The sequence below is a fragment of the Cottoperca gobio genome, chromosome 10 (genome assembly GCF_900634415.1).
Source record: "Cottoperca gobio chromosome 10, fCotGob3.1, whole genome shotgun sequence".
NCBI classification, from domain to species: domain Eukaryota; kingdom Metazoa; phylum Chordata; class Actinopteri; order Perciformes; family Bovichtidae; genus Cottoperca; species Cottoperca gobio.
Window position 1 is genome coordinate 8,243,521 of NC_041364.1, and position 18,270 is coordinate 8,261,790.

The 18,270-nt window shown below is 39.7% G+C and overlaps 2 protein-coding genes across 6 annotated transcripts; one reads left to right on the forward strand and one right to left on the reverse strand.

Moving 5' to 3' along the window:
- Positions 1-1,101: 1,101 nt before the first annotated feature.
- zbtb33 (zinc finger and BTB domain containing 33) lies at positions 1,102-6,687 on the forward strand. Of its 2 annotated transcripts, none has more exons than XM_029442217.1 (2): positions 1,102-1,575; positions 3,339-6,687. In XM_029442217.1, the coding sequence occupies exons 1-2, from the start codon at positions 1,272-1,274 to the stop codon at positions 5,204-5,206; spliced, it is 2,172 nt and encodes a 723-aa protein (XP_029298077.1). In that variant the 5' UTR covers positions 1,102-1,271; the 3' UTR covers positions 5,207-6,687. The 2 variants fall into 2 exon arrangements, with proteins under 2 accessions (XP_029298077.1, XP_029298078.1); XM_029442218.1 differs by lacking the exon at positions 1,102-1,575 and adding an exon at positions 1,710-1,985.
- Positions 6,688-7,917: 1,230 nt separating this feature from the next.
- tmem255a (transmembrane protein 255A) lies at positions 7,918-17,151 on the reverse strand. Of its 4 annotated transcripts, none has more exons than XM_029442358.1 (10): positions 16,677-17,151; positions 14,734-14,876; positions 13,464-13,526; positions 12,310-12,399; positions 11,581-11,646; positions 11,346-11,434; positions 11,140-11,211; positions 10,182-10,344; positions 9,747-9,893; positions 7,918-9,118 (listed from the first exon to the last, which is right to left on the reverse strand). In XM_029442358.1, the coding sequence occupies exons 1-10, from the start codon at positions 16,732-16,734 to the stop codon at positions 8,975-8,977; spliced, it is 1,035 nt and encodes a 344-aa protein (XP_029298218.1). In that variant the 5' UTR covers positions 16,735-17,151; the 3' UTR covers positions 7,918-8,974. The 4 variants fall into 4 exon arrangements, with proteins under 4 accessions (XP_029298218.1, XP_029298217.1, XP_029298220.1 ...); XM_029442357.1 differs by having other exon boundaries at positions 10,182-10,350; XM_029442360.1 differs by lacking the exon at positions 11,140-11,211.
- Positions 17,152-18,270: the final 1,119 nt, after the last annotated feature.

Sequence of the window (18,270 nt, forward strand, 5' to 3'; positions counted from 1 at the left end):
GAGGGCAGGGGGCAGCCAACGGTGTTCTCTGCCATCCTAATCACTCTCTGCAGGGCTTTCTTGTCCGCAGCTGAACATCCAGCATACCACACAGAGATGGAGTATGAAAGCACGCTCTCGATGGTCGCCCAGTAGAAGGACACCAGCAGCTTCTTGTTCAGTCTGTTCCTCCGTAGCACCCTCAGAAAATGTAGTCGCTGCTGGGCCTTCTTAACTGATGCAGTGGTATGTGCTGTCCAGCTGAGGCTCTCCGAAATTTGAACCCCCAGGAACTTAAAGGTGGGGACCCTCTCCAGCCTCTATCCATTGAGGTGAAGGGGGGCGGGTTCTGGACGGTGTTTTCTGAAGTCTATGATGATTTATTTTGTTTTGCTTGTGTTCAGATGTAGGTTGTTAGCTGAACACCACGCAGACAGCTTCAGGATCTCGTCTCTGTATGCCGACTCGTCGTCTCCCTTATATATTTAGCCGACCACAGTGGTGTCATCTGCAAATTGTATAATGGAGTTATGATGAGTTGATGGAAAGGTGTTTGTAAATGTATTATTGACATCTTGTACAAAGATTTTTGCATTATTATATAAACATGTTACATTCGCATTCTTTACAGGATATATTCTGACAGGACATTTACATATTTTGATTATTCTAGCCAAATTGCATATACATAAGTAAGTTTACAAGCCAAAGGACCCTTCCGGCTGTTTTTCCAAAGATTTTGAACTGTACATATAAACAATTAAATATTTTACAAATAAAAATGCGATTAAAAACTGTGTTGCCTGTGTAATGTGTATTAGTGAGTCAGTATTTTTTCTCCTGGATATAATTTCTTTTTTTAAATTATAATTATAATAATGCAGTAGCCTATGTATTGTTTTGTTTTTTATTGAAGTAGAAAATGTGATGCATCATCAGTAGTAGTCTCTTCAGAAAACTGAGCAAGTTTCCATTTCTTTTTTATTATTATTGTTATTATAAGCATAGCAATAACAGTAATGCAGTCCTTTGCAATAAAGATTTTTGGATCTAATTTATCGTCTCTGGTCAATTTGAGCATTTCTTTGATACGTTGTGCGCGCTCCCGCGAGGGTCGTGCGTCTCTCATGGGAGGAACTCGGCACAACAACAGAAGGTCAAAACAATGTGGACTTTTAACCAAACAGAAACCACTCGGAATAAATTAGTTTGTGATGCTACACAACAACACAAGTAGTCTGCGTGCGTCTGTTACAACAGAGACGCGTGGCAAAACAGCTCAGTAAAGCAAGATGTCTTCTCCCGTGAAACTGGAAAGAAACGTGAATCCGCAGGTGAATAAAAAAGTCGAGGAGGCAATGGCAATGGAGTACTTCTTCACGGAGTTGAATGCGACCGCTACGTGCCTCATCTGCAGGCAAAACGTGTTGTTTAAGGAGTTCAATATGAAGCGGCATTACATAGACAAACACGCCCGGGAGTATGATGCATACAAGGGAAGGAGGAGGAAAACCATGTCCGATGAGCTTCATGCAGACTTCAATCGCTCCGTGGGGATTTCAGCAGGCCCCATCTGTGGAAAAGAATCTGAACCAGGTATTTAACTTTATTTTATAGAAACTTTTTTAATTTTTCTTTATTTTGTAGAGATATACATTTATTTTGAAGGGCGTGAACCGGTAGTAATCACGACGATAAACCCGGCGTGGAAAAAGTAAACAATTTTCTCCTGAAATAACGCCCAGACGCTATTTAATTGTTGTTTTTACGCTAACAGGAGGTCAACCTGTTATTTGTAGTATGTCTTGTAATGGTATTTATTTACAATTGTGTAGCGTTAGTTGTTATTCCTACACGACGGCGACTCCTTGCGGCTGCTCGGGCAGTGATGCTGTGGCTGCAGGGGAAGCTGTCTGTTGTTAGCGATTGTGTCGGTAGCCAGCTAAATTACTACGCTCGGGTGTAGTGGTCCTGCTTAGTCTTGGCAGAAAACATCAGGGTTGCAGGTAAACAGAAGTTATTTTATGTGCAGCCATTTGAAGTAGCAAGATTGCAAGTATCCATTGTTGTTGTATTTGAAGCTAGCATGCTAACATGATGCTAAACAGGAGGCCGCACTGTCCGCTGCTGCTTAACGAGGAAGCAGCAGTTACCTTTGTTAGCTATCCATCAAAGCGTTTGAATATTACTTTAAACACACCATACATTCGTTAAATGATCCTTAGTCCACGTTCATCTTAAATAAACTTAGTCCTGCACTTGGGAAATGACAAGCGAAGCTAATATTTTAGCTAGTTTCTACAACTTTGTTAACACACGTTAACGTAAGCTAAGGTTACGTTGTTATTGTTTACTTGTATAATAAAAATAGTATAAGCATCAAAGACTAAAACACGGCCTTTTAGAGAATAATAATAATACGAATAATTAATTTTTAAATTGCACCTAAACAGTAGCCAGACACAATTATCAGAGTTAATTGCTAAATCGGTTTTCACATACAAGGATTTTGCTATTGTGTATTGGTACCTAACATAAACATAGTAAGAGGAAATTAAATTAAAACCACATAAATAAAGGATGGAGAAAACTACAATGAACATGGGGAAAAAATATTATGAAAATATATCTGAATTAAAATGAAAGAGCTGTATAGAAACAGGTGCAACATTGTTCAACAGATGTGCAATGGTTCACAGCATGAAACGTAAACAGTCTAAAGGAACAGCCATACAGCATGCCTTCATGTAACATGTGTGTTAACTCTTTTGATTCAATTTCACTGTCGTTTAGGAGCCCGTAGTTTGTGCTGCTGCTGTTGAATTTGTGTGATACAGATCAAGTGCTTTGTATCATTTTGTCCACCCTATTTATGTCAGTGTTGGTAGACTAAGTATTAGCTTATTGCATATTTATTGTGATCAGTGCCGGTGTATATGTTGAATGATAAGTTACAAGAAATTTCAGCACAGAAAAGTTAAAATATCGATATTGGCCTCAAAATGCTTCTATTAGTCAGGCTATACTAGAAACACCTCTCAGTATAATGCACAACTACATCCTAAATGACAATGAACCTGTCTAAGACAAGAAACATTGTGACCCTCATGTATGAAGATCTTATAGTTAGCTAATACACTGGAAACTGGGAGTAACATGCAGTATTGCACAAACAAAAGAAAACAAGTTTGAGATTAAACATCCTCTTAACAAACTTTCCAGTTGGTTACTGTCAGAACTGGAAAAGCAGGATATGACCAAAACTGAATTTGAACCAAAACCGTTAATATTTGTGTTTAAGCGCCTAATGGTGATCATGTCAATTCTGATTTGTTCTCTTTGTTTTTTTCTCTCCACAGCCATGCCAAGTCTAAAGCTGATCTCTGCGACCGACACACAGTATTCAGCATCTGTGCTGAAGTCAATGAACGAGCAGCGAAACCATGGATTATTTTGTGACGTCACCATCATCATACAGGACAAAAAGTTCAGAGCTCACAAAACAATCCTGTCTGCCTCAAGTACATATTTCCACCAGCTCTTCAGTGTAGCTGGACAAGTGATCGAGTTAAACTTCATCAAAGCGGACATTTTTGAGGAGATTCTCAATTACATTTACAGCTCCAAGCTTATCCGTGTCCGCTCCGACACGCTTGAGGAGCTCATCAATGCTGGACAGATACTGGGAGTCAAATTCATTGCAAACTTGGGGTCACCTTTATCACAAGTTAAGGGCCTGCCTGGTTTGTCTAAGGAGACTGACACCCCCCCAGAGATGATGCCCATCATCACAGAGTCTTTCTCAATATCTTCAGAGGAATTCAATCAGACAAGCAAGCCTGCGGGTAACGACGAGGACTCGGACAGTGATGTTATGTTTGTCTCACAAACAGATGCTCAAACCAGAGCAGCCAATGAGAAAGTGAACTCTGGCGGTGTCATTGATTTAGATGATTCAGGACATGCAGCATCAAAGCGAAATGAAAAATCAAATCATGCAGTTGTAAAACAAAAAGAGAAAGTCAAAGCCCCCATTAAAACATCCGCTGCAAAGCCTCTTACCGTCAGTTGTCCAACACCCAGTTTTCCTAACAGCAGCCCCCTGCGTAGTCCAGACAGCAGCTCCAATAGCTCGTCCTCCCCTGCCAGAGTTTTCTCAGGAAGCACTCCCGCAACGCCAGCCAGGACAAACTGCACCCCCGAGCCCTCGAGTGCCTCTCAGTCCTCTGAGAACAGCGATATAATGGGAGTCCACAAGAAGCAAGTCTGTGCTTCATCTCAGCAAGGGGATGTCAAAATAAAGATCTTAGATGTGTCTGAAGGAAAAGCAAATCAAAGCAACAGTCTCAAATCAGCCGTAGCAGCAAAAAAGACAGTGACACTCAACACAGCCACAGAGATCGATTCAATTTCATCCGGCTGTAAAGTCTACGCCAATATTGGAGAAAATACTTACGACATTGTCCCAGTGAAGGAAGATCCAGGCGAAGGAGGCTCTAAAGCCAATAAAGGGAAGAGATCATTAATGGCGACGCCTTTGAAACCCTTTGATAAAACACCCACGTCACCGAAGTCCGGCCCAAACAAGAAGAAGGCCAAAACGGAGCTTGAGGATCACTACGAGCTTATCATGGATGGGAAGACGTTCTACGTCTGCGTCGTCTGTAAGCGCCCCTATGTCTGTCTGACGAGTCTCCGCCGTCACTTCAACACCCACTCGTGGGAAAAGAAGTACCCATGCCGCTACTGCAACAAGGTCTTTGCACTGGCCGAGTACAGAACTAAACATGAAATCCACCACACAGGAGAGCGGAGGTACCAGTGCTTGGTGTGCAACGAAATGTTCATGAACTACCAGTTACTGTCCACCCACTGCAAGCAAGCCCACAACCAGGATCCCAGCGGGAGGAAAGAGAAGGATGAGACAGACAACAACTTATACCGTCTCCTGCCGTGTAAAACGGTGCAAATGAAATCGTACTCGTGGAGTACTGACGGGCAGGAAGGAGTACCCGTCATATCCGAGGATGGCAGCGTGCATCACATAACCAGCGTGGGCGAGGACGTCCACTCCTCCACACAGAGCAGGATGTTGAACTGGGACGACATCTTTATCGAGCCTGATGCTCACATGCCGCCCAATGCTCGCGCCAGACCTGGGTCAGACATGAACTCTCCTCCGCAGGGAGCCACGGAGTTTGACTTTGTTATACCAGAGAGCTACTGAGCAACACTCGCTGCTACATTACCTGTGCCTTTTTTAGGCGCCACCCCAACAATTCTTCCTCTTTTGTTCCATGTCAACAATATTCCTCCGTAATTATCAATAGTGTCTGCTTAATACACGGTCACATTAGCGTTTCCTTTTAACAAAATGTGTGCTGTAATATTGTACTAAACATGGTGATGATACACGCCAGAATAATGTCAGAGCTGCACAGTGAAATCTGATCTGTGAGTGCACCCGAGCCAGCTGGAGATTGCTTAAATTGTTCATAGTTGCAGGACGGAAATGTAATGTGACTAAATCTTTACTCATGTTTCTCTGCTTCTGTAATAGCTTTGATCTTTTGTATCATTGGAATGAATGATAGTCACGTTAGCAAGAAATACATAGTTCTCACGCAGTAAAATCGTTAAGAAAATAGTTTATATGGATGATAACAATTCCATGCAAGAATCAAAAACTGCCCCAGAAATGTAAGGCATTACTCACTAGCTGTAATAAAGTATCTGAAGCATTCAGATACTATTTCATTTAACATTTTAGGCAATGTTTCCCTAAAGCAGCCCACTGAGCTTCATTTCATTTGAAGTATGATGTGATTTTCTGTGTAACCAGGATGTTTACAGGAAACATTAATGGTTTTGGTGGTTTTAACAGGTTTGTGTAAAGTACAGGAAGGTGTCACGTAATAAAAATAAGGTCGCTCAATCATGAATCAAATAGAAATTCCATTTTCCCATTTGAGACTACGTTAAACCAAATTTCTTTAGAAGAGAATTGTTAATTATGATCGGAAATGTTATTTCATTGTGTGATCTGTGGCGATCCCACGTGTGTGTGTGTGTGTATTGTGTCAGGGAAGATATACAATGGTTATTTAATTTTAAACCGGTTCATTTGTTTTGACCATGAAACACCACCTGTTTTATTTTGATACACCTGTACTTTTTAATTTTCTATGCTTGCCATGTTGTTTCCAAAATGTTATTTTAATGCCATAATCTGCTGGCTACATAGTGTAGGCTACAGATGTTGCATACAAATGTGATGATAGGATTGATATGAATTGAGGATTGTTTCAGTCCGTACACATAGCACTTAGTGTTGGTTCAGGGCAGATTTCTTTGTAATATTTTTAACTTTTTCAATCTTTTTCCATTGTGTCAAAATGTAGTAATTGGTCAGTATGATTAACAGAAAAAGTAATGCTAACAATGGAATCTATTCTACTTCATGTCATTCAATAAAGTCATGCAGGATTTGTTTTTTAAATAACAGATTAACATTTGTGTGTGATGTACAGTGAATTTGTGTTAATCCCACTTTTTGTCTTCTTTTAAAAACAGATGTATCCATTAGGTTTCTAGGGATAGATGAAATGAAATACTCAGTTCTGTTGGCATTGTACAAAATGTCCCTTTTCTGTCGATTAGCAACGAGGGTTGCCTGATGATGAATAAATTATTCTTTTACAATTTTAACTTAATTGTCTTGCACTACCAGCATATAGACATCTGTTATTTTGTTGTCGTCATTGTGATGTATGCAACAAAAATCTTATTAAGAGTCACTTTTGTCAAAATATGAGCGTCGGGTATGACGAATGATACAAAATCCTATCTGTAAAGATCCAGAATACGATGTAAGAGTTGAACTCACTAGTGTATTGGGACTGATTTATACAGTTGGGTCCAAAAGTCTGAGACCACCAGTCACTTCTTAAGTTTGGCCATACATTGACACTGAGAAAGCCCTCTCTGCTTAGTGACAATGTGACACTTAAACTTCTGATGCCATGTTTCCCACAGTCAAAATGCAACTTAGTAAGCAACGACCTGCTGCAACCTTGAGGCACAGTCATATTCATTAGAGGTAAACACTGGCTGCAAGTTGAGTTACTTAAACGAGCCTCTGATGAGAAGATCAAATCCACCTGGGTGTCATCTGAACGCATGCTTCAATGGAAGTGATAATGCTCAAGTAAATCTGACATTTTGCATTAAGAAGTGGTTCAATGCCACAAATGTGCTTACGTTTAATTGCTGACCGAGAAATGGTGCAGAATCCTTATGTTTGTGAATGTTTCGTTTATGTGAATCAGTGAATTAATCAGACCCTCGTGAAAAAGTATGAACTTCTAAAGTGTAATGTTAATTAAACCACTCTAATTTCACTTATGTAAATCAGTTAAACATGTTTACAGACATGCTAGTGGCTCTGAGGTATGTATAAATGTTACCATGTTGATGTTTAGCAGGTATGTTTCCCATGTTCAGTCTTATTTAAGCATGCTAACATTTGCTAATTAGCACTAAACATAATAATAGAGCTGAGGCGGTTTTTCAGGAATTTGGTCATAAACCAAGGATTTGGAAACTAAAGGTTTGACGATGATGATGATGGCGCCAAGTGGGAAGTAAAAGGATCACTAAACGTATTATTTTTAGATTGGGGACATGAACATCGACACCAAATGTCATGGCAGTCCATGACATGACAAACGGTTTTTTGAGACATCTCCCCAAATACCAAAAGTGTGAACCTTGCAAAAGTCGGGATCGCTGAAGTCTTAAGGTTTCAGCTTCTGGTCACTGAATGTTTCTACAAAGTTTCATGGCAGCCTACCTTTTACTTGTCGAGCTGTTTTATTTTGGATCAAACAGAACTGGCCGCGCTGCTAGCTTAGCTAAAAAGAAACAACACAATTTGAATTACACAAAAGATTTTTAATGGCAAGACAAAAAGGAATCGACGATCAGCCCCCGAGTGTTAAATTATGAAAGCAGTGATTAAAGCTGACCAGTCTTATAGACATAGACTAAGTTCACTCTTCTTCACTCTTCCTCAGAGAACAGTTCTTCTTTTCATGATCTCCCATCATGTCAGTGAATCCAGCACCGACTGTTCCCACGTTATATGCTTACCAGCTTTGCAGCTTTTAGTGAAAATACAATAAATAGGGTTTGGACTGTAACTTAGCTGTTCTACTGCAGAATAGTTAATTTCTTCATAAACGTTGTTCTGCAAAGTTCAACCCCACATGGACCACGATATTTTTGAACATAAACTGAAGAGTCGTTAAATAGATGATCTGTTTGATTAGCTAAACCACTGAAGGAGCATCTGAGTATCACTGTACATACATTATGAGCATGTAATACCGCCATTAGTGTTATCTCTACCTAATTGACCTCTAAAGAACCAACTGCTTGGGCCGACTACAACATTTTCTAACTCTGTAGATGATTCAGATCTGGTGAAGACACCAAAGCTTTCATGTGACTGAGGTTTGATCTCACAGGAGGCTCGTAGCTGTGCTCATCTCCTTACAGTGCAAACAGTGAGGACGTTATCATTTGTGCCACTCGAGGCAGGAAGCATTTACAATATGTACTTAAGAGAGGGGAACATAAAGCATGAGCTGGAGGAGAGGTTTTGACATTGTACAGAATAAGTCCAGGTGACCCAGAGCTGCAGCGCTGGAAGCCCGTTTGCATTAAGGCAGATAGATGTGTAAACAGTCCTGGCTTTGAACCGGTTGCCTCTCTCTTGATGTGTGAGTTGTGCCCAGAGCGACAGACAATCCTTGTGTTGGGCTGAACTCAAAGTGAGAGTGCTCCGCAGCCATCTTCCTCTTCCTCACCGCCTTTTCTCCAACACAGTTCTCAAAGATTGTGAGGAAAAGAGGAATTGTGCATTCAAACCACTCGATCAGCATCGTAAAAACACCTGACAACGTTTCAGGTGCCTTCTTAGCTGGAAGCCATCTTACGGGCTGTAAGGTGGGGGCTTATCATCAGGGTGGTTGTGAGGAGGAGAGTAGCGTGGAGGGATCATGGTGGGCCACAGGTGACTGGCTCCAGACTGGGAGTCATCTGACAGACCGGAGGAGTCAGGGAACAGGTAGGAGCCCTGCAGGGAAGACAAAATGAGTCTGAAACCATTTTTTCTTTGGGAATTTGGGCCCTTAATGGGTTTATGTGCTCTGGTTATCGTCTTCACAGAGACGGCCGAAGGTATGAAACAGTCTTTATATCAGAGTCAGAAGGCAAAGATCTGAAACTCTCATTTCTTCAAACAGAACAGACCTTTCTTTTTAATACTCTTGATTAAACTTCAGACTTTTCACAGAAGGCATTTTGAAATGTCATCGCAGGGTAAACACAGGTGTAATTAATAAAATGATTTATGGCCCTGTACCATTTAGGTGGACCCTTGTATTCTGTAATTATTACATGTCATGTCAAAATGGCCTGCTTTAAAAAGGGCCTATAATGACAGATTACCAGAAAGTGTAAGAACTAAGATGGTTGCTGCTTGCATTAAAACGTTAAGCCCATTCCGGGATAATACTGAAGTTAAATGCAATTCTACGTCATAACATTGCTTGAATAATTTCAGTTTCCCTTTTCATTAAAAACTGAATTTTGATTGAAAGCCTTCATCTGAATTAGACATTGCTGATAAAACATCTGCTAATATTACACCAATAACTGCTCTGATGCAGATCAACCAGTTCAGGTTAAAAGTTGCTCTGTACCTGCAGGTCGTAGGCGGTGTAAGGCGGCAGGCAGGGGGCAGTGTTGTAATAAGAGTTGAGGGAGGTGGTGGGTGGAGGAGGCTGTGAGGGGACTGGAGCTGTGATGGCCTCTGGTTCAGATGAACTCTCTAAAGCAGCAGAGGGAGTCTGACAAGGACATGAAGAATATTGATCAGTTTCTATCAATGCAAACAGAGAATTACAAAACAAAAGCCTTCATCAGTTGCCCGATGGCGTCTTCTCTTCTTTGTTGGTATATGCAATGCAATACGTCAATTAATAAAAAGGTTCGTACCATCAACCCAACATTTAATTTCGTCTGCCAATATGATGTTAACTTTGCAAGTAGGGTACTAAGCTATGTTCGCCAACGGCACTCTGAAACTATTTTTTCCGATTATTCCGACACTGCATGAATGCAGCACATGTACCTACCATGTCTTTGAAGCCCCCCAACACTGCAGCAGTAATGATGCCCAGAAAGAGGGCCACAATGTTGAGGATTGTAGCGGACCACAACAGGTGATAGAGGTGCACCACATCCTGGCAGCTCTTCACATCCGTGTATTCATGGTAGCCTCCAATCAGCTCAACACGGCTAGCCCAAATGGGTGGGACAGAGAGGGAAACGGCGTACAGTCAAGCCACAAAAGTCACCAATAACGTTTTTTCCTCCTTGTATTAAGGACACAATGAAAGACAAACAGGTTTTGATTCATTGAAATAAATGAGTCTATGAGAGCTAGAGACAGATGAAATGGGTGGGTGTTTGGTCCAGGGATGGGACGATACAGGATTTTAATCGCAGATCGTGATGACAAACACTCACAATCAAACGTGGGGAATTTTTATTACCGGTATAATTGTGAATAGTCTCACATGAGTGACTTGAAAAAGCTGTGAAGCTCACCATCATGGTAGAGAAGTGAAAAATGGAGCCCGATTTAAAAAATAAAGGGATTATCATGTAAGAAAAATGAGTCTTGCACAATGTTGCGATTTATTTATGCAGGGGTCGCAAATAATTTCTGATTCCCTTACTTAAGATTGTTTGCTTGTTTGTTTATTACTAAAAAGGGAGTTCACTAAAAAAAGATGTGTCGTATCTTTGACGCAATAAAATGTAATAATATTGTTATAATATATTGAATTGCAATTAGTTTGCTATAATAATAATAATATAATATAATAATAAAATTGTAATATTGTCCCATGCCTAGCTTAGTCAGACACAAAAAAGACATGCAGAGGAAATGGCATCCTAAAAACATATATTTCTATGATGAGTTACATCATTAAAACTACACAGTTACTTCAATCATCACGTAACAAATAAAAAGAAATGACTTAAATCATTAATGGCCAATATGGTTCTAGAGAAAAAGGGACCTACTTCCAAATCATGGATGATTTCCTAAACTTTTTCAAAACATCTTTATTCTGAAGTCCCATAAGAGGATGTTCTCTGAAACAAAGGTTGAAAGAAAAGTTCAAAGAAATCTCCCACAAAAATGGCACAACTGTACACATCAAAAATCCAAACAATCAAAGCAACACAGCAAAGTAAGTAGCCACCGTTTCCGAGGTCAGGGTACTCACTTCCCGCAGTTGTAGAGGTCGCAGCAGTAACAGGTGTTGCCCTTCACATGCAGGTTACAGGGTGAGCGGGAAGATGTCTGACATGGCACCTGAAGGTCAAGAATTGTTTTAAATGATTTGTCTTTTTACTTCGGGATCGGCTTCTGGCTCGTAACAATGTCTGAATACAAGTTTAGGGCTAACACATACACTGAGGATGTAATATTCACATGCAGATGAAATATTGTTTTTTTACATCACGTTCAGATGAAGTCTCACTGGAGTGAAACTCGCAGCGGCCAGCATACAGAGGCCTGAGGTCCTGCAGTACAATAAACAACATGTTCATAGAGTTGACTGCACAACTCATCACTGGTACAAACATACACTAAAGTAGAAGAAACTAAATGGACGAGACAAGAAATCTTACGCGATTAGTGCTGCACGATTAATGACTGTAATGTTAATCATGATTATAATCGAACTTCATCAATCAAAACTGCTTAGAAAGATAGTAAAGTGGATTATTAACTGGGTAAAGACCGTTGGCTCCCAAAAATCCAGGTTCAGTGTGAAAAAACTGTCTGAAAAGAAATTCCATTTTCCATTTCACTGACGCCACTGGCAAATTAAATCTGCCTAAAGGCGCTGATCCCCGTTTTCACCGAGCCATAACTTATTTTAGCATAATTGTTTTAAGAGTGCATTAGTGGTTACTTATTGTTTCAAGTACTTGCGTCATGGAAAATAATCTCCCTCTACCATAAAATATATTTGTCTCGCTGAGAAGGGTGCAGCAGCTTCTACAGATGGCCATATGTGAGCAATGCCCTTGAATGAGGGCACACGTTTTACTATCTAATCTAATCTATCTCATGCAGACAGAGTTTATTAAGATTTAATGGGGATGGCATTGATTAAAGTGTTATCCAAATTCATAATTTATCAGTTTGGTTAAATAAGTAGAAGCTTCATTGATACTTACGATGTGCCTCGCAGCAAATACTCCATCAACAATAGCACAGCAGAAGGCAGCCACCACTCCGAAACTGATGAAGACAATAGATGCCACCAACTGTGAAAGAAAACATCAGCTTCATCAATCTTCATCACGCTGATTTGTTTTTTACAGAAAACAATAAACTCCACTTAAACAGGCACAAGGACGATTATTTTAATATTGAATAGTCATGCAGATTATTTTCTAGATTAATTCATTAATAAATTAATCATTTGGTCTATAAAATGTGAGAAATGTCCATCCCAGTTTCTCAGAGTCCACGATGTTGTCTTTAAATGTCTTATTTTATTTGAGTCTGAAACTGTTTATTTTTCATTATTGTTGATTAATGTGCTGATAATTCTCTCATTAAAATAGTGATATATGTCATCACAATTCTTCAGATTGTTTTGTCCAACCAACAGTCTAATATATTCAATTTACTATCATAAAAGATGAAGGAAATCTGTGAATATTCACATTTGAGTGGCTGGAAGCAGAGAACTCTTGACATGCGTGCTTAAAAAAATGAATGAAGCAATTATTTGATTACCAAAATAGTTGCCAAATAATCCTCTGTTGCTCAATTACACATTTCAGCTGTACTGAAAATGTAATACAAAAATAACTTGGCTTTAATATCCCAGACCATAAAATATCTCAACACATTTTATTATGTGTAATAAAATGTTATGGCTAACAACCCATCAGGGGCAGTGTGTTGTAACATGTTGGTCAGTTGTGGGAGTCCAGCCAGCCAAACTCTGCTGCGTTATGTGAAAAGGTGCCACGGTACAAACCCATTCTTCATTTCAGCTCTGACAGTCTCCGCCTGGCACCTCCCACCTGCTCCCCTCATCTGCAGTTTCCTTCCCCACATTCCTGTGTCGGCATCGGTGCTCCTCAACTTACACCCTATTTCTATTTCTGGCTGCATCTCCCTTGAAGCCCAGGATACTTGCTCCACTACACATACCTCCTCAGGCCAAGTGGGACTCACAGTCTGGGTCAGCTCTGTCTGTCGTCACATTAACAATGTAATCAGGCCTGTAGGCTGTCGTAAGGCAATTGGGACTGATATTGCAGTTTAATGTAACTGTAGAGACAAGGAGACACCAAGGTAATATACATCCTCTTACCATCTGCCTCTTGTTGTCTATCAAATGAGAACCGATAATTCCCAGAAAAGAGCCAAAGCCCAGCTGAAAAGCAGAGAAAATAGTCGTAAGTGCCTCTATCAAGGGAGTAACGATCCGTCGATATAGCTATAACGACACAATGATCAGCGATGTAAAGTCGATAAGTTAGGATAAGCCCTTATTTCTGAGTCATGTTTAAAGTAAGCATGTTCCATATTTTTAAGCGTAATGACAAATAAGCTCATTTTAATTACTTGACCAAAACTGCTGTTTATCATTTGCGCAATATAGTGAAGGTGAGACCGCTCCTGAGCCAGCAAGATGCAAAGAAGCTTGTTCATGCTTTAATGTCTAGTCGTCTTGTGTACTGTACCAATCTTTATACTGGCCTACCAAAAGCAGCTATTGCACAACTACAGACCAGTCACAATGCTGCTACCAGGTTTTTAACTAAAACTAAAAATGAGAGACTTTTTACTGATGCAAGTATTTAAGCAGCGTACACTGGCTCCCTGTATCTTTAAGGATTGATTTTAAAGTCCTTCTCTTAGTTTTTAAGGTACGAAATGGCCTTGCCACCTTTTATCTGACAGACTCCCTATTGTTTTATTGTGTTAAATGGGCATATGATATCATGTCACCAAATCAAAGCGTATCGTGGCAGACTTTGTGATTTCAGCAAAATATTATATCATTGTCCAAAGAATCAATATATGATGAAACTTGTGATTTATTGTGAAGTATTTATCTAATTTCACTATAAATCTGTGATTTTGGAGTAGTGTGAGATAAACCAAGTGTAAAATGTTTTGGTCATACTCTGGAGAACCATTTCAGCATGTTTACAATGTTATAAACTATTCACTTTTATAGATAGGGAAAATACATTTTACATCTTAAATCTCTGTACATTACATAAAATGTTCAATGACTAAACTATGATTTTAGGGTTGAAGTTAGAAGAAGATTCTTTAGAAATGTAGCAGACAGTGGCTGCTTCCCTGATTGCAGAATGCTAAAAGCCAAGTACTGTGAAGAAAACACATTTATGGACTGAGATACTTTGCCTCACTCAGCCCTTAATGACGGTGATGCTGAATAATGAATGTGGGGAAGCGTCACCCATCAGAGACCTTCAGTAATTAGGTTCATCAGGAGCGGGAAGAGCTGGCTAGAAACTCTCTCACTTCACTCACACCTCGCTCGTTTTGAACTCTGACAGTGGAGACAAGCCTGCTGCTGTTGCATTCAGGTGTGAATGTGCACTCACAATGACTCCTGGGTAGTAGCCGCCCACTGTGATGTTCTGCGTCCTGGTGGTCGCTGCCAGGCCAAAGATGAGGATGAGCACAGATACGATGAGCAGCAACACTGTCACTATTATGGATTTCCTCTTCCTCCTCTTAAAAGAACCTACAAGAAGACAAATGAGTGAACATTACTGCTGTAACAGTAAAGTGAATTGAAATGAGTCGATTAGGCTGCAATGGGAAGCAGTGAAAGAGACTTGTGACTGGACTGGAGTTTCTCCGAGACATTGACAATCAGTGGCCAATTCAGTTAAAGTAGGAGCAAGGCATTACAGTGATTGCTCCTTTGAAGATGTTGTAAGAAGGCCTGATCCTATTTGTAGAGAAAGTGTATTTTTAACAGGGAAATACACAAAAAAAAATCAACATCATGTGAAACGTGACACAAACAGCCTTCTTCAGCTTTTGCTGTATTCTGTCTAACGAAGGCATAACACATTTTTTTTAAAGGTTCAAATGGAAATGAATACTTTACAGAATACTAATAACATGCTCTCTACTGTATGATACATGCATCCTGTGAGGCCAGTTGACTATACACCGTATATCGGTAAAGCAGAGTTTTCATTAAGGTAACTGTATTACAGCAAATTGTCTTAACCAAACTTGCCTTGGTGAGCTCATAGTGCTCAACTTACTCATAATAACACAACCATCATTTACATAAGAATATATTCAAATGCATAACAAAATATGTAATAAACAAAGTGTGAGAGAGAGTCAAATAATCTAAACATATTACCATAAACTAAAAACAAAGAGCCAAAAGTTTACAACATTAACAAGGGTCAAATAGCCTCAAAGAATGTACTTCTTTTAAACCATTAAACCTGAAACTCATCTCAGAGGTCTTTCTTCAAAGAGCTGCTAACTAAAAATCATCTGTAACAATATTCAGGGCCTTTTTGTGAAGTCAAATATTACAAACTGACGAGAGAGACAGAAGGGAGTGGCCAGTCCTGGCAGCCTTCTTAATTATTTCCTCTAATGCATTTGGTTCAGCAGCCTGATAGAGTAAGATACAGCTGCTTCTGGCTTATCTACTTCATCTTCAGAAAACTCTTCACAACATTGTCACAGACTAATAGATCAACCACGTCACATCTATGTTGTTTTATCAATTATTGGAAAAGTTGGCAAGTCACAGACAGATGTCACCGTTAGTGAGTTATGATGCTCCAACCAAGAGATCAATAAGAACTCAGTACACTGAGCAGGCAAAGATGGTTTCTGTCAAGATTTCTCACCAGGGTGCCTGCATTATGATAGCCTCTGAGATTAAAGACATCTACAAATATATGTACAATTCTGCAGAGCTGGGAGTTATATTACAATGATAATTACAGTGTGGTGAGAGTACATTTTTTTTTTTTTTTTTTTACATAGGGCAATGGGCTTCCACAGCCTAATACAAGCAAATTTACATGGATGTTTCTATTAACTGTGTAGTCCCACAAGCAACAATCTTCTACTATCTAGCCTGTTATGAGCTGCACTAAAAATGGTCAAAATATATTCACTGATTTTCCACTACATGATTGGACCATTTTATTCCTATAATTGGCATGTTAGCAGTCTTACATCCTGCCAAAGTCTGTGTCAGGCAGCCAAACATCCAGGCTCATGAGGTTACTCAACGTCGCCGCACCTGCAGTGACGCGCTGCGGCCTGGACCAGAAAAAAACACCAGTCTGGTGATGCAACGAGTGTTTTTTATCACAAAACATGCAGTTATTGTTTTTAACCGACACAAACAACACATGTGAGTGGTCTAAGTAGTGTGTAGGAAACATGTACAGAAGCTTTGAGTGTTGAATGAAAGCTCCGCAGTGTGGTTAAACGAGTATATTATTTAATTGATCAAACCTGCTGCAGACACGCCGCTGACCTTGCACACACCTACCTATGCTCGTTTCAGAGAGGGTCATGCCGTTGGTTTGGAGGCTCTGAGCAGGAGGCATGCTGGCTGGAGGATGTTTAACGCAGGACGATCCTCTTGCAAAAAAAAAAAATTAAAAAATAATCACGACTCAACGCTACTATCTATATATTTTAGAGCTAGCTGTGTACAGTTGTGAGCTAACGCAGACGCCGAGCTCGCTTGCTGTGGCATTCTCTGACAACAACCCTCCGAGCCAATCTCATTTACATCCCCGCGGCTGTTGAGACATCTGTCGGTCTGTGCCCTCACGATGTGTCGGTGTCGGGACTGTGGTCGCTACTGCTGCTGGCTGTCTGTGCGCATGTCACACACATACCCTACTCTAGTACTCTCACATTCGTTGCTTGTACGCTGTTTGAACGCAAAATGTAACGATACTTAACTCCGATAGCTAACATAGTATCAGTTCACGCCGGAGTACGTGACCGTTAAACTGTCCGTTACGTTACTGTCCGTTACAAACCTCTCAGTAGGTCAACATTTGAATAGTCAGAGTGATAAATATAGTTTATATTCTCCTGATACTATCATCTCTGTTGATTAAATACATGTATGCATTCACCAAGTGACAAATATATCGCCATATTTAAGATAACTGTTAATTAACTTAGCTAACATTCAAAGTTACAGCGTTACAAGATGAGCGACGGCAAGCGTTGAGGTAATTGAACAAATCGAACAATTGGTTTGGAAATTATAACTAAGAATGTACAAGTTCAGTATTTGTTCATTAATAACGAATAAGTATAATAATAATAATAATACATTTGGTTTAAACATTACTGAGAAAGGAAAGTAACTGTAACAGGTCTCGTTGATAGCACCCGTGGTCACCACCTGACGGTTTAACAGGCCGAGCATCGAGCGCCATCCTCTGGCAGAAATACAACGTTGCGTTCAAGAGCCATCAGACATTAAGCGAGCAGCACAGTAATTATCCAACAAAGTGACACATGCTTTCTTTTTTTGCTTTGTTGCTTATATTTTTATTTAAGTAAGCTGCGAAGGTTGACAGTACTACTTCATTTGTAGTAGCAACATTAAAAGGAGAACATCCATGTCAGATATGAGACTGAAAATACACAATAACCACACATATTAAAGAGATAAACAAATAACCATGAAACTATAACTACAGATACATTGAAATGTAAATATGTTGAAAAAATAAAATAAAAGCTCTTTTTCATTCATTCATTCTCTCTTTTTGTACGTTGCTTCATTCTTCTTCTTTTTTACCTTGGTTGCAATATTTATTTGTCACATCGACAGGGCTGTTACTTCCTCTGTTCATTCTGGGATTTTTATTTATTTACCAATGACAGAATAAGTAATGAATGAAATAATTAAGATTCAGTGTTTGCCATCTGGAACTTCATTCCTGGCCCTTTTCAAAAGTTTTTCAAACAACATTTAGACCTTCATGTATGGAAAATAACATTACAGAAAATATTTGATTCATTATATCTAGTTAGTTCATAAAACAATACAGAATTAAGTTAACTGAATAAAAAAAGAAGTAAAAATGTACATATTTTGCATACTTTCTGGGGTG

Coding starts and splice junctions, on each gene's coding strand:
- zbtb33 (XM_029442217.1), top strand. CDS start 1,272: ATGTCTTCTCCCGTGAAACTGGAAAGAAACGTGAATCCGCAGGTGAAT. Junction 1,576..3,338: donor TGGAAAAGAATCTGAACCAG/GTATTTAACTTT, acceptor TTCTCTCCACAG/CCATGCCAAGTCTAAAGCTG.
- tmem255a (XM_029442357.1), bottom strand. CDS start 16,734: ATGCCTCCTGCTCAGAGCCTCCAAACCAACGGCATGACCCTCTCTGAA. Junction 12,400..13,463: donor TAGACAACAAGAGGCAGATG/GTAAGAGGATGT, acceptor TTTCTTTCACAG/TTGGTGGCATCTATTGTCTT. Junction 11,435..11,580: donor AGACTTCATCTGAACGTGAT/GTAAAAAAACAA, acceptor CTTGACCTTCAG/GTGCCATGTCAGACATCTTC.